General features: G+C 45.2%; 1 protein-coding gene across 1 annotated transcript; it reads right to left on the bottom strand.

Annotated features, from left to right (window-relative positions):
• Nucleotides 1-388: 388 nt before the first annotated feature.
• On the bottom strand, nucleotides 389-10,265 carry nudt4b (nudix (nucleoside diphosphate linked moiety X)-type motif 4b). Its single transcript, XM_076153668.1, has 5 exons — nucleotides 9,852-10,265; nucleotides 5,175-5,285; nucleotides 4,314-4,358; nucleotides 3,927-4,014; nucleotides 389-3,211 (listed from the first exon to the last, which is right to left on the bottom strand). Exons 1-5 carry the CDS (start codon nucleotides 9,945-9,947, stop codon nucleotides 2,991-2,993), a joined length of 561 nt encoding a protein of 186 aa, XP_076009783.1. The 5' UTR covers nucleotides 9,948-10,265; the 3' UTR covers nucleotides 389-2,990.
• Nucleotides 10,266-15,401: the final 5,136 nt, after the last annotated feature.

Raw genomic sequence — 15,401 nt, 5'->3', positions numbered from 1 at the left:
CTTCCCATTTGAGAAATTAGGCTTTGTGTTCTAATCATAGTCTACTATATTAATGTCTCAATGGTCCCAAGCGTCCCTGATCAACTCGGTTGTGGTAGTTTAATAAGTAATGCATGTTTGCTTTGGATATTACACAGTTTATTAACCTCAGTGTCTCAGTAATGGTCTCAATGCCCCTTCGCATTGTGTGTGTCTTCAAATATATAGTGTCGGGGCTAAAGGCGGTGCAAACTCTAAAGCTTAACATGTCAGTCAGTGTGGGCCCTCTTGCCCACTTGCCATTTAGCTGCAGGAATACTCAATCATACTATCTACATCTAATTATGACACATGACACCTGACAATGATTTAGTCTTTGGTGTTGAATGAATAAACACACTACCACATGTACAGTACAATAACATTTTCCTCCTTTAATGCACATATTATTTCAAAACAATCTTTCCATTTCAGGTCTTCAAATGTATCTTTGCATCCTCTGTATGACAAAGCTTTAGTTTTCCTTTGTTTAAATGTGCCGGCTACACGTCTCTGCGTCGTCAAGGAGACATTCCACCAGCGTCCACATGATACATGACATTTAGTGGACGCTTGATGTCTTTAAGTTTCAGAGGACATTCATTTTGTTGATGATGATGAGATTGAAGTGTGATCTTTTCAAAGCTGTACCTACAAATAGACCATACATGAGCAAAGTATGAAGATTTATCATTAGTTTTACAAAGGGGATGATTTAGGATTAATCCATTAAATTTTGTGGTTAATATTCATGGTTATTTAAAATTTTAGTAACAAGCTTATTAAAAATGTTTCAGGAGAAGTTTACAGTTACATTTCTGCATAATAAACATAAAAAGTATTCGGCCTGATTAGCAAAAGTTCCAAATTTGGCACAACTCACATTTATGAATCCACAGTACACACACACACACACACACACACATATACACACGCAAGTTTAAGGGGAAGTCCTTAAAGTTTCCAGTTTTATCTTCTCTGACTCACGAGGCACAAAGCCAATGGGAGCTGAAATTGTGGATGTGTGTTTGTGATAATGCAGATAAATGTACACAATAAATTAAAAGCATCTTTCAGTTCAACGTTTTTCCAGACGACCTCTGTGTCTTTCTGAAATGACTGAAAAACAATCCAGAAATTGCATTTTTATCTCTTTTGATTCACATTGTATACAGATCTGGGCTGCTTGAATACGCCGCACATAAATTAGTTTGCAGGATGTTGTGTTAATCCTGCTGTTTACCTCGTGTTGTTGATCATTTGATTAGACTGGATGTCTCAATCTGGAATAACCTTTCCATTTATTTTGGGACATCGGCATCAATCCGTTTTAGACTCCAACACACACCAGCGAACTGTGTCTCCTAAACCTGTGGCACACTGTCACTGATACAAATATACAGACTGAGAGGATTCTCTTTGTACACATTTTTTCGCTCCCCCCCCCCCCATTTGTACATTTTTACAAAAATATAAAATGTGAAGAGAAATTGTACAGGTTCATTCAGGGTAAAAAGACATTTCTCTGCCTCTCGTTAAAGCTATTTACATGTTTACTAGTCTTCATTCGGCTGTCGACACGGGAGCCAGTGAGTGTCTCGTTAACGGTGATGACAGAAACAAAACAAAAAGGTGATCTCGAGATGTGACACATTTCCTTCCAGCCCGTAAAACATTTACATTTTAATTGCCGTCTATATTCAAAGGGTTGTCTGCGATCATCGACTCTTAAGGGAAGTGGGTCTCAGTATGTGGTTGGTTTTCTTTAACCAAGTTCACTGAAAGTTAATGACCACATACCTGGGTCAAGGCAGCAAACAATCCCTAAAGCAAAGACTGTATGGACTTTGGAGCATTAAATCCTTTGCCTTTAGGAGGTGTTGATGGTGGCATGTGGTTGTAAAAGGACAAAAGGCCAATTTGTTGGACGAGTCAAGGTGAGGCGACTCATAATTCAGAGGCACTGGCTGAAGTTTAACTAGATAACTAACTAGGTTACAGCCGTGTGAGAGGATGTCTAACTCGGCTCACCATCCAGTCACAAGTTCCAAGTCACTCTGCAATTGGTGAGCCTTGACCTTTCTGACCCCACCAAGGTGCGACCAAGAGCTACTTTATTTACTTTCAGTTATTGGTATTAATTTGGGAGAATGTTACAATGAGATATTTCAAACATTTTGGTTAATAAATACCCATCAAATTCAGCAAACGCTCACAGTAAGATATCATAGAGAGGTATCAAATATGTTGGATGGTAGAAATTTCACTTTAGAACAGTTATTTCTCCAGAAAGCATTCATCCAGATTCATCCTCATTCATGTCAATTTAAGATAAAGCCCTACCTTCCTATTAAGAGTTTGTCTAGAATGATGGAATATCTGCGTATATAGAAGATGATTCATGTAAACAAAACATTCATCATCCAAAAACCTTCCTTTGGCTGTTTTCCACTCTCACAGACGCTCCTGTTAGCAGCAGCTTTCACTTTAATGATTAGATTTTGGATTTGGACCACGCTCCTTTAGTTTAGAGCCATAAATGCTGCATCGCCATGGGTTTGATGATCAAGATGCTACTTTGGAAACATTCTCCCTCAAGGACTTCATTTGGGGTCGATTAGCCTTTCATTTATTAGAAAGTATGTCTGTTCTGCTAAAAGAAAGCACAAATAGTGAAATAAAACAACCCCAACAAAACATTCATACAAAAATTTCTTTAAGGCAGACAGCAGAGGCTGCAGCTTCCTCGTCCTGACCTTCAGCCCTGTCAGACCCGTGTGTGTCTCTTCATCAACCTCTCCGCTCAGCTTTGTGAGTCCGTGGCTTTGGCGAGTCCTGGAGCTAAGACTAGTAATCTTACAAACAAGTGATCCGTTACTCTAATCAGTCTTTGATTCATGCAGACTGTACAGACTTTCCATGGGCCGTCCAGGTTTGCAGGTGGACAGCACAGGGGGGGGGAGTGTGAGCTCCTATCTGCACGATGAGCCCAGAACACTGCCCGTCGAGGGCGTGGTAGCAGTGGCGCTGTAGTGGGGGTAGTTGTCGTTGGCCGGGGGCGTCTGCAGTATGGAGTTTCCGTTGGTGGGGGAGCAGCTGAGCTGGAGCCTCCGCAGATACTCGGCGTGGACCGGTTTGTGGCTCTGCAGCACCTTGATGGCTTCGTCAACAGTAAACCACTCCCGCTTACGGCCTGCAGAGGGAGACAGAGTACAATGCATCGGTAAAAGAGAGGTTCTGACATCAGACTTGGCCTGTAGCCACCCAGCGATGTAATACTAAGTGCTAAAATACAAACGCTATAAAAATCTATGTGTGATAGTGTCAGTGACAGTGTATTCATAACTGACATACATAGTATGACATCATCATCAGAACACATTTGTAAAGGTGTACAATTCAACTGTACTCTAATAAAAGCAAACACATGTACAGCCTTCTATGTTATTAAAGAGCCGTCAGAAAGCCGTTGATTTAAGTTCATCGTTATGATTATGGTTTTGTGTTGGACAGAAAGGTGTTTCTAATAATTTGGAACAAAGGAAGGATTGTGTTTAAATGTTACCCTCTGCAAGTAGCTTATGCATCTTGGAATGTGAATGTGCGTGTATACGAGCAGACTTGTGCGCTTGGATTCAAAGCCACAGTTTGCAGTGGCGATGTTTTCCACCGAGCACCCAGTAAAGTTGCTGCATACAGGCAGCAGGCGGGTCACTGACAGCCGTGATCTACTGCACGCTGACGCACCGCTAAGAAACCGCAGCAGCTCAGACAAGCAGCCCAGATTTACAGGCAGCTGCATAACCCTGCATATGCACGCACTGCCCATACTGTCTCCGTGCAGCACACACACACATACACGTACACACACCATGTAGGAGTGATCATATAACATATACAGTATGTACCTATGTTGACAGAATCCTCCCAGGCTTCCAGTGTTTCAGTGACGGTCAACACGTAAACATACGTCCGGTGCTTCCGATCTTGGTTTTGCTGTGCCGATAAGAAGGAAAGACACCGCAATATCTGGCGTTAATAACACAAATCCAATCCATAACGTCAACAAGTCGGTGCATGTTGGGTCCATTTGTTCAATTCACCTCCAATTCTCTAAGCATCGATTGGTATGGAGCTAAATTGCTCTTGTCAACAGAAAAGACAGTGCAGCACAAAAACGTAACACACAGATAATGTGTCAGGGATCACCTTTATCCCCCTAAAATGTGTGTTTTGCTGTGCGTTGTGCCCCATCAGAGGCTTTTCCCAGTGTGATGAGGGAATGAAGAGCTTACCTCAAACACACCGAGCAGACGCCCCAGCTTGCCCTTGACGCCAGCCTGAGGAGGGAAAGCAAAAACAAAAACAAGAATATGAAATCTGTTTTGTCCTCCGTGCTGGTTGTTGTGCAGAAACAGACGATACAGGACAAAGAGAACAAAAACACACAACGGCTACAGACATAAGTGCAGAATTATCGTCTCAGCTGAGACTGAACTGTTTTTTATTCGGAGGAAGGACTCTGTGACAGCTGGATTTGATTCTGTGACGCAAGGAATTACTTGTGAAATGCGTCCTAACTCTCGCCTCCACCTCGTCCCCTCTGTGCTGAAACACAAAACCTGGCCCCCATCCCAAATTAGCATTACGGAAACATAATGATGTCCTAATGATACTTCACACGTGTCTCGATTAATTCCTCTGCACTTGGCGGGAATCACGTTACCGTTAGAAGACGGATGACCTCCAACCGCCCCACCTTCAACCCCCCCACCCCCTCCTCCCCGCTCGACCCCGGTGCTCCGCTTCAGCTTCATACTTCACAAGTGTCGCTCTGCCTGTGAATGTACAGGAATTCAGCGAGGAGCCAAGTTTAGATCTCTGACGCGGGACCTCTGGAACACCACAGAGCCCTCGGTCATCCTACCGCTCTCACCAGCTGGTCTCAAACTTTTGCCAATTTTACTGGAAATGAACAACCGTAATGACCTGAGAGAGTCCTGAGAGTATGAAGACTTAAGAGCACTGATTCCTGCAGCGAGGGTGATGCTGAGAGACCTTTTGTCATCCGAATCAGGTCAGGGTTAAAGCCCCTGTTGACCCGGATAGACTCAAACTTGTAACACTTGAGACGTGTTTCTCGCGTGTCTCCTCACCTCCTCAAACACCTCTCGCACCGCGGCGCCACACGGCTCCTCCTCGGGCTCCATCCCTCCTCCGGGGACGATCCACTGGTCTGGGTGCCGACTGCTGCTGACCAGTAGCACCTGTGGAAAGAAGAAGAAGACGACGTAAGCAAACATTGGAAGACAACGGGAATTATGGTCTTTGCCACAGCGAGACCTCTACACTCGCAGACTAGGAGTGAAGGGAAGGAAATGACAACGGCAAATGTATATTCCAATTATCATAATGTCAATAGCTCATTAGCAAGTCGGCTGACATTCTACAACAAAATGATGGATTCTCCCGGTGTCCTGTGGCGACCTTGGCACATCATTCCCATCCCTGGAATGGACACAGATTTATTATACTCGTACTAATTATTCCATTTCTGTCTCCTTCTTATCAGCCACCTGTCCTGTTCTCCTCTCTCTGCCCCTTCATGCTCTTCCTCACCCTACTAAATACTGCTTCATTTGCATTCTCAGATCTTTTCCTTGCCTAGTGATGAAGTTCTACCAAAGTCTATTTTATCTGGAGGGCGTCCAAAACAACTTGACCCCTACAAAACAATGTATGTAAACCAAGCACGGCCCACTCCGGTTCTCCCTGCACTCCCCCTAAGCGGCCTGCCGGGCTTCAATTACACTACAGTTGCAGTGTGCAGTGATACGCACGGATCAGATGTGCCTGTGTCTGCGGTTTGTAGACGCATCCACATAGTGACCACAACACACACACACAGACACACACACACCTGGTGCAAACATGGGATCAGTTTTTCAATTTCCTTTTACAGGGAGCTTCAAATCATTATACTGACACACCAGCAGCTCATACACACAGATCACAACGACGCCAGCATGTAGACACCAGGCAGTGAATGTGAATATGCTTTTCGTGCCTTAAAGAAACGTGTGTTTAGCAGCTTGTGCAGCAGATGGTTAATCCAAACTCACCTCTCCTATGGATTCCCAAACCTTCTCTAATGAGATTGGTGCTATGGCGAGTAGAGGCCTGTTCAGACTATCCTGCAGGGGCGGCCTGCCAGTGAGGGGGGGGGGGGGATTGCACGACAAATGTCAGGCCGCCGTCTGCGAGCGGCCTTTGCATCACGTGCCGTATTCAGGCCGCAGCCACCTGCTCATTCCCAGCTGAGCCAGGTTAGAACAGCATTCTCAGCTTGGCATGTGTGTAGCTACACGGATGTCAAGCGTGGCGATGCAGCTTGTTCACGCTCGGCAAACAGAGCAGAGACTTACAGAACACACACACACACACATGCGCCCACACACACACAGCAGGTGATTGTCTATTTGTGTTTACTGTAAGCGGCACATGCGAGGCGTTTCGAGTCGCATACAGACGGGACGAGTTCAGACCATGACGTCTTCTCAGTGGAGTGCAACATGTTAAAAATGTGTGTGTGATCTGTGGGTGTTAGAAACGGCTCCTTCAGTGCCCTCTCACACCCTAGGCCCCATTGTCCGAAGCTAGGCGCTGAAAGCTGCTGTTATGGTTACGGCGCTGCAGCCCGGCTTACAGAGATCAGTGGTGTCAACGTGGCCTAAAGGGACGCGTGGATGTATACTAAACAAAAGCCGCCGAGCCTCCGGGGCGACTTCCTGCACCGGGTGATCCATTTTTATCTCTGTGTTGTTGCCGGGGAGGAAAGCTCACAAACACACAAAACACAGCGCCGGCTACATTTAGCTTGATTTAAGAATCTAGGAATGTAGAGTGCTGAATCAACATATTACAAACTCTATATAATTAGGAATTCATTTTTTACACCTACATGCTTCAGCACAGTGATAAGAGAGCAGGGAGCCTTCAGTATGAGCAGATGTGTTACACAAAACGGTGCAGACAGCTTGGCGGTCAGCTGAACTCAAAGGGAAAGAAGACCTGCGCCGATTTGGGAACGAGGGTTAAAGGAGCACTGGGTGAGCACAGCGGGGTTTCCCAGCTATTGCGCAACACCGGCTCCTTCTCAGGGGCCCCACGACCCAGGAAGACAGTTACGCCACATAAATCACTGCTACAACACACACATGTTGAACAGTGGAGGAGTCAAACACCTCGAGACAGTCAACTGCATTCACTCTTGACTTTTCAGCGATGCGTAGTAAAACGACCGCCGAGACCTCGAGGCCTCTCCGGCCCGGAGGCAGGAATCCTCTGCAGGACATAAACACATCTTGCTCCCCAGGGAGGAACGCGGGTAGCTGTCACATAAAGAAGGTTCCAAATGTCAGAACAGGGAATGCCGGAAAGAGAGAGGAGAGGCTGGAAAAGAGCCGGAGAAGGAGTGCGAGACGAGATGAAAAGGTGTCGGACAGTGAAAGAGACAGGGAGAGCTTCTTATTTATCGCTGTAGCAAATACTCAAGGGCAGGAGCTGATTCAATAGTACTAAAAGTGTAATATAGCCGGTGCATCAGCCTGGTATCAGAGGATAAAAACCAATAAGAAAAGAAGGCTTTAAATAAGGAAAGTCGACGGAAAAGAGCAGGAGAGGCAGAATGACAGAGGTAGAGAGGCTCGTGTTATGATGCAGGATCATCTCGTGATAACCTCCCGCCTCACATTATTGACGGTCTGCGTCGGGCTTTACAGTCGGATACACATACACCCCTGATTGATAAGGCATCATCTTCTATTGTCGCTTCTGAAGGGAACAGGAAGCGTAACATCTCTCTGCCAAATATCGACCAGTCCAACGTGTTGCACATGCACTAAATACTAAACCCTGAATCAAAACAGACGGCGTGGGTTCCTAAATCGCCTGCACGCCCACATATTGCAGGTTGTGGCTTCTGCACTGAGCTTAACGTTAATTAAAATCAATGGAGGTTGTTTGTTGACATTGAGAAGACAAGTGTGTATATCTCTCTACGTGTCTACAATCACACAACTCAGTGGTTTCTTTAACTGAAAATGGTGTTGTAGCAGTCATTGGTGAAGCTTTGGTGGTTAAAGATAGCCATAATTATCATTTCACCATTAGGAGCTTAATTAATTCATGGAGCCCTCTGGCATGTCGGCTCTGACCCGGCCGGCTCTGCTGCTGTCCCTCAGCACCAGCAGCCTCCTGGTTTCTCATGTTTGCTGTTATAGAGATCTGTGCCCCGGAGTCTCAGCTTTCTCCTTCACTCTCTCAATACAAAACAAGACAGCAACACGGACAGATCATATTCCAAGCAGTTACAGGGGAGAGTTAGACTCGTGTGTCTCTGAATTGTTCGTGAAGGGGGATAGACTGCTTGAGTGATTGCTCAGAGCCTCACAGCTCAGCGCAAGACCGTCGGTGGAAATGACCAGATTTGTTCCTGTCCTACAAACACATCATATGTCATATCCCTGCCTGTGTGAGCCAACGTGCCCAGCTGAGCCTGACAACCCTGGGGATAATAGTGGCACCCAGGCTACACTGCTTTTGTCCCCTTATTTCCATCTGTCCTCTCATGTGATATCTGGTTATATGAGAACAACCACAGTGCACAAACAAGCTCTTATAAACATTAACCAAGGGTGCATCCCAGGTTTATATCTGAACACAATGCAATATAAATTCATTCTTATTCAAAAAACCTTTGTTCAATACACAGACATGACTGCAAATACTTTTGGAAAAGACGTAAAATATCCTGACCATCACTTCAAAAGAGTTCAGTCAGTGATCCAAAGGTCTCCTCACCTCAAACAATCAATACCACACTGGTTTAACAAGCCTAGACAACAACTACAACACAGTTAGTAATGAATTACTAATAGTTTCTGGTGATAGTTTAACTATGTGCTCATCATAAAACGCAATAAATGTGACCCAGAATTTGATTTGTGACCAGCAGATAAACAAAAACTGCTCTTTCAACTGCGTCGGGGAGTTTATGTCCACGTTTTTATTGCCAGAAATGAAGATGTATCCGTTGAAAGCTGCGGTGTGACACATCACAGGAATGACTGATGTACTGTAGTAACGGTCCCTTTAAAACCTGAAGGCCGGCGCGCTGCTGCAGGATCATCAATGTCCACTGTCTACATGGGGTTATTCAGTCTACCACACAATTAAATGTAATAAAGTGACTCCGGCTTAGGTAACTACATGTATAAGTATATAAGTGGCCTATGTTCGTATCTCTTGTGTTAATGTTAGGCCCGTTGTTGAAGGAAACGTGCTGTAGCGCGCCTCGCCCCCTTCGCGTTAGCTACACCACGCTAACGAGAACTACACAGTAAAAATAGCAGCGTCCTTCCAAAATAAAAGTACCCTATCTTATCGCAAAGGAGAACCCCCATTCACTCTCTCTGTGGTTTTTTATTTTGAACGTCTTGCCCGGAACTCGCCTGCACTATAACTGCAGGCGCGCTTATATCAGTCGCTTTTCTTTTCCCTCTATGTACGCTCCTCAAACTAGCCTAAACTGGATGGCCCGGGGCTCATGGCAGCGCGGAAACAAACACTGCCAGATAAATGTATCGAAATCGATATCCAGAGAAGAAACCAAACACAACATCACATGCATCAGCATAGAAGCTAATGTTGACAATTGAGCATGATTATAACCCCTAGTGTGCTCTTTGAATGAGAGGTGTATGATGGCGAGGCCATAAGAAGTCAGAATGAGTAATGAGTGTGACACGTTAGGTTGCTGTGGGATCTCCTACCTCTTCTTCACGCTCGTTCTTGAAGCACAGACACGCCGCTCGTTTCTTAAAGCCATCGCCGTCGTAGGTCCTGGTCTGGTTCGGCTTGAGCTTCATCCTGGATTGCTGTGACCCCCTCGTTTAGCTAGAAACACCCCCTCCCCCCGACAAACAGGAGATCCGACGGCTTCACACACAGCAGAGTCACCGCATCCTTGTCGAATCCCCGCATCCGCGATGGTCCGTCACTGGATGGAGGTGTAGAGATCCCGAGGAGATCGGTTAGACAATCCCGATTCGATGCGTTCCCATCGGCTAGAACCGAAACCTCGCTGTGTGTATGTGTGTTTGGATGATAGGTGAAAGTCAATACGGCGTACGGGATCAGATTTTGTATACTAGAACCTCCCGCACAGCTCCTCTGATCCGTCTGCGCATGACTCAGTACAATGAACACACTCACGGGCTGCAGTTTGACATATAAACGCTCCCAGGAGACTCCGCTAAGCTCATTGGCTGGCGTAATCCACGTGGGCGGAGCTTTAATCGAGTCTAAACCTTAATAATAATCATACCTGTTTATGATGAATCTGTACTTGTTGTTTCATTTATTGGGATTCTCACACATGTCCTCCCAAGTTGGTGAAGAAGATGTTAAAGTGTTTGTATATATTCTATATTTGTGTTTTTAAGTTTTTTAGTTTTTAGCTGTGACGGAAAGTTAATATAGAAAGCAGCAAATCTGCTCCTACCAAAAGAGCAAATTCATACGGATGGCTATGAATGGAAGGCAAAAGTAAATATCAAGTAGTTTAGGATCGCACACGCTCTATTTTTGTGCCCTACCAAGTTTGTTTGTTTGTTTTGTGGCAGAATACTGCAGGCAGAAAATACAGACAGCACAGCGTTTAGCTCCCCTATGGAGGTTTAACTCCACAAATAACATCATATCTGCCCCCCGACAGGGCTCCACATGCAGGAATAATACTATAGTCTGACTACACTTCAGCTGATCACACACAGAAGAGGAAATGGTGTTGGATATGTAAGACAATTCAGTCGCTATTCATAATCTAATTATTAATTATTATCAATTTGTCACTTTACAACCCATACACATTTTTACTCCAATGTTATGTAAGGGTTTATATGGCTTTCTTTTCTTTAGTGAGCCCCGTTGTGTCCCTGGCTCCACCTGTTAAACAAACAAAAATGATTTGTCATCCTAACATGCTGTATGTCACCATATTTGTGAAGTGAAGCTTTACCTACGGCACCATTCAGTACGATTAGTCCTATAATTTGGATAAACAAACTTAGAATGTTTTTCAGTTTCTCCTTCAGTTTAGCTTTCATTCCTTTGAGTGTGTGGAGGTGTGATTCTTAAACACACACAATCACACACATACACACACACACACACACACACACTTGGGAAAAGTCCAATGACAGCAGTTCCCTACTTTAACTCAAATGACCTAAAAAATCGAGGTCATTTTCTAAGCCTGCCGGCCCTAAGCCAGTTAGGAAATAAGAGGCAGGTATTACGCAACAATGTGGGCCGATGTTATGTATTTTGACTCAGTTATTTAAGGTTTATGAAAACAGATTTTGGCCCCGACGCTCATTGTCGCAATCCTGTGCGTTTAGAGGGAGAGCTGTACTTGATCCTAATCCTGCCTAATAGGTTTAACCCAAAACACTTTTCACCTCATATCAGATGGCACTCCCATTTTATGGCTCCTTTTTCAATGTAAGCTGCATGAATAATGCTGTCCGGCCTTTACTCAGCGTATAACATCATTCATTTATCAGCACTATTACATGTGGTCACTATGACATTACACTTAAAGGCGTGGTCCAGTTCTTCTATCTGTGTTAACCTCTCTTTACCTTTGACCTGTCAGCTGAGGAGCATCCAGATGTTGCAACCGGCCAAGATAACATTGACACCAAAATGCATTCCAGGAAGAAAAAGGATTGATTGAAGAGGGTCAAAGAGTAAGATAATGTGAGAGAAGACAATGGATTCTTTGTCTTATCTTGTCACCTACGTTCAAGCTTCAAACAAAGCTAAATGAGAGTTCGATTGAGAGAAAGCGTGAGTATTTCTTTTCATCCACCAAAGGCATTTCTTCCCTTGTGCTTTGGTTATTATTGCTGTCTGGGAATGCAGAAATGACTGATGAGCTCATTGGATCTGTCATGCGGCAGACAATCTGTTAACCTGCCCTCCTCTCTCATGCTCTGCCGTGTTTTCCACATATTCATCATCTGTTACAATCAAAGGCTACAGTGGCCTCGTAAAATTCGGTGAATCAGAAAAAAAAAAAATGTATCTTCAATTTCCCAGAAGCTCCTGAATATTCATGTTACTAGTCTCATCAGCGTTGTCATCATAGTCAACAGTAAGCTGTTTGCAACGGAGCCAAAATCTGACAGGAACTCGTAAAACCCAATCTTGTTCTCAAACATACCAACAGATGCTCAGTCATGTTCCCATTAGTGACGGCAACGGTCACCTCAGAGCGAAATAAATCGGATCCGTAACCCCGTTACTCAAAGAGCTCCGTCACCGCCACCTTGCATGGCGAAGGAGGACGTAATTAAGTGGCCCCCTTTTAGCCGAGGTGCGAGGAGAACAGAAGGATCCAGTTTCTCTTGGCTCACACCGGGACAGATGGAGAGACGGGGGAGCCAGAAGTGGACGTCTGCCTGTCGCTCGTCTTCACTTTATCAGGAGAGGAAGAGGACGTCACAGAGGGTTGGAGATCCATACATTCCAATTCAGACTATAGATCCAGGATATACATGTAGGGGAGACACACATACACACACATACTCTGACACATCCGCCCGGGCCTAATCTCGTCAGTGTGCTTGCAGCCAACTGATTACACGTATAAAATCCAGAGCAGATTAGCTCACACACACAAGTCTGTTCTTTGACCTCGGCGCCAAACCCTCGGACGTCAGAGTGGAGGAGCAGAGGATGAGCTGAGCATTCTGTAAGAGATAATGACATCCAGGCATCATTTATTCAATCCTAAATTTAGATGGTGGACTTTCATGCAGGATCTGATGCTAATTTTAGTTCCAGCCATCTGTTTTGTTGGACGGTTTCATTATCAGAGCCCAGATCCAAGCTCAAGAGTATAAATTATGAATTGAACACGTGTCAGTCAGTTTTCATTCATATTTAACGACGCTATCTTTGTACTAATAGACGTGTTAAACTCTTGTAAACGTCTCGATTTCCGTTGAACGCTCGCTGTACACAAACTGAGACGAGGGGGAACAATCGTTTGCAGGGAGGCCTGAGAGTTTTTTCGCGATGGAGCTCGTCCAGCGCTGAAGTGAGATCCTGACAGCCAGGGTCAAGGCTGCCAAGATGGATGTGAGCTGCTGTTGTCACTGTTGAATATATAGCCTGTGACGTCTCTGCAAATGGATCCTCTCCTCTCCCTCATCATGTTTCTGCACCAAACAGGCAGCGACTCGCGGAGAACTCAAACCACGCGCTCCGTAAAGGAATCACTCCGTAGTTTTGACCTCTGGGGAGAACATTGGTGGAATGAAGAGTCAACTTCCTGTTAAGTTGAGGGTCCGTCGTATTTCAACGTTTCCGTCACACGTCCGACAGCCGAGTCTGCTGATTTCTGTCAAAATGATAAACGATTTCTGGCAGACGGGGGGGTGAAAGATGCAAATGTATAGCGTTACTCAAATAGTTACAATAATTTTGAGTGGATTCAGATACATGTGATGTTTCGTCTACAGGCTTGTTGGCGCAGATTTACGCTCTACTGATCTCCATTAGTGCACTTAGTATCACGTGAGGCGGTGCTGGGAAAAGGACTCGCCGCGAGTTCTCTCCTGAAGATCTCATAGGAAGGAACACACACGCAAATCACAAAGGAAGGACGACAATTGCTCGCTTGTGAAGACAGAAAGACACAATGGGTGCTTGTTGGTGCGTATGAAGGCCCGTCATTATGACCACAGAGCGTAAAATAGACTCAACGTGAGTAAACATCACTTAAGGGTGAATCACCAGATGCAATAAGCAAAGCAGGGAGAGTATGGGCGTGTGTGTGTGTGTGTGTGCGTGGGGAGCGAGGTGACAGCTAATGTTTCTAATGTACTGCCAGATAAACTTAAATGTTGTTTAAGTCTTGTTTAAATCAGTCTCACTTTACAAAGGCACAATGCACTGCTGAGTTTCAGGGGCTGTTGTTGCAGGCACGAGCAAAGCCGCCCGACTCGATGTGCCGCCCTCACAATTACGCCCCCGTCTCTGTGAGGTAGAACAAAAACACAGACACTCTGTAATCATGAGAAAGATGAGGCTTAGAGGGACATAAACAGAGCCAGAAGGTGTGACAGGCCCAATGTGGGAAAGTCGTCTGAGACAAAAGCCCACGGTGATGAGACGTAAACGTGCTAACAACAGGCTCTTCTGATGTAATGAGGCTCGTTCAGCTGGAGATTTAAAACACGACTGCTGGGAGAAATGCAAACGTACACACACATTCACGCCTCTTTGCATCATTGTGTGTGGAGGTTTGGGTCACATCAACAGCTTTCACAGGCTCAGTCCTCAAACTGAAGCCATTTAGAGAATACTGCTTGACCTGATAGAGGTATAATGCTATATAAAGTGTGAATACTCTGCTGATATATACAGATTCTGCAAAATACATGGTTACATGAGTTTGGCGACGTGTTCTGACGTCATTTCATGCAAAGCGCTCACACTGCAGCAGTGGAGCAGTGGAGGTTCTGCATGTGTTTCTCAGCAGCCGCCTGCATTCTCTCCCCCACCCCAGAGGTGTGGTGCTGATTTATGAATGAGCCGTTATGCAAGAAAAGGTGACCTGAATGTAAAGGGAGAGAGAAAGAGAGTGAGGGAGAGAGAGAGAAAAAAAGAGAGAGACGGAGAGAGAGAGCTTGACATTTCCTCGCGTTTATCAAGACGTCGAAGCTCTAATGGCTTTATTCACTAGATAGTAACTTGTGCTGATTCCGCAGTAAAACACAGCAAGCGCCGCTGCCGAGACAGTGACCTCATCAAAAGAAATGCGAAAAATCTATCAGTCACGTTAGTCGCCGCCTCCCCAGGCGACACGTGAACCCTGTATGCAGTTTTGCAAAGTAAATCCACTTAAGCCTGCAGTATGTCTGACAAACGTCTCTCTCTCTCTCTCTTTTTACTGAGACTGACTGGAGTCCGCAGACAAATATTTGTGAACATCAGCTAAGGTAGACATCTGCTGTCACCAGCTCGCTTAATAATCAATCGCTTCCCAGCCAATGTCAATCTAATCCCTTTGAGGAGACCCACCGCAGCCCGAGGGATTGGCACCCCCAAAACCTCCCAATCAGCAGGCCGTTTGGATCGATGCCAAGCGTTAGGTTATTGATGAGCACCGTCAACGCGGGCATGAAGGGAGTAAGCGTGACTCCTTCAGGTGCAGAAACATGTCAGCCATTATTGCACATTCCTTCTAAATCTGGGTGTAGCTGAGGCCATAAACAACTTCAATGGATAGAAGCTGTTAATTATTTACA

The sequence above is a fragment of the Genypterus blacodes genome, unplaced genomic scaffold (assembly GCF_046128005.1).
Source record: "Genypterus blacodes isolate CSIRO-AG114 ecotype Tasmania unplaced genomic scaffold, CSIRO-AGI_Gbla_v1 ptg000007l_1, whole genome shotgun sequence".
NCBI classification, from domain to species: Eukaryota; Metazoa; Chordata; class Actinopteri; order Ophidiiformes; family Ophidiidae; genus Genypterus; species Genypterus blacodes.
Note: the sequence above shows the minus strand (reverse complement) of the source record. Positions and strands in the feature narration are given on the sequence as shown.

What these genes read in the sequence shown, in the direction of transcription:
- nudt4b (XM_076153668.1), bottom strand. Translation starts at nt 9,947, where the DNA reads ATGAAGCTCAAGCCGAACCAGACCAGGACCTACGACGGCGATGGCTTT. An exon ending in AGAACGAGCGTGAAGAAGAG is followed by an intron (nt 5,286 to 9,851) that starts GTAGGAGATCCC and finishes TTCTTTCCACAG; the next exon opens with GTGCTACTGGTCAGCAGCAG. An exon ending in TGCGAGAGGTGTTTGAGGAG is followed by an intron (nt 4,359 to 5,174) that starts GTGAGGAGACAC and finishes TTCCCTCCTCAG; the next exon opens with GCTGGCGTCAAGGGCAAGCT.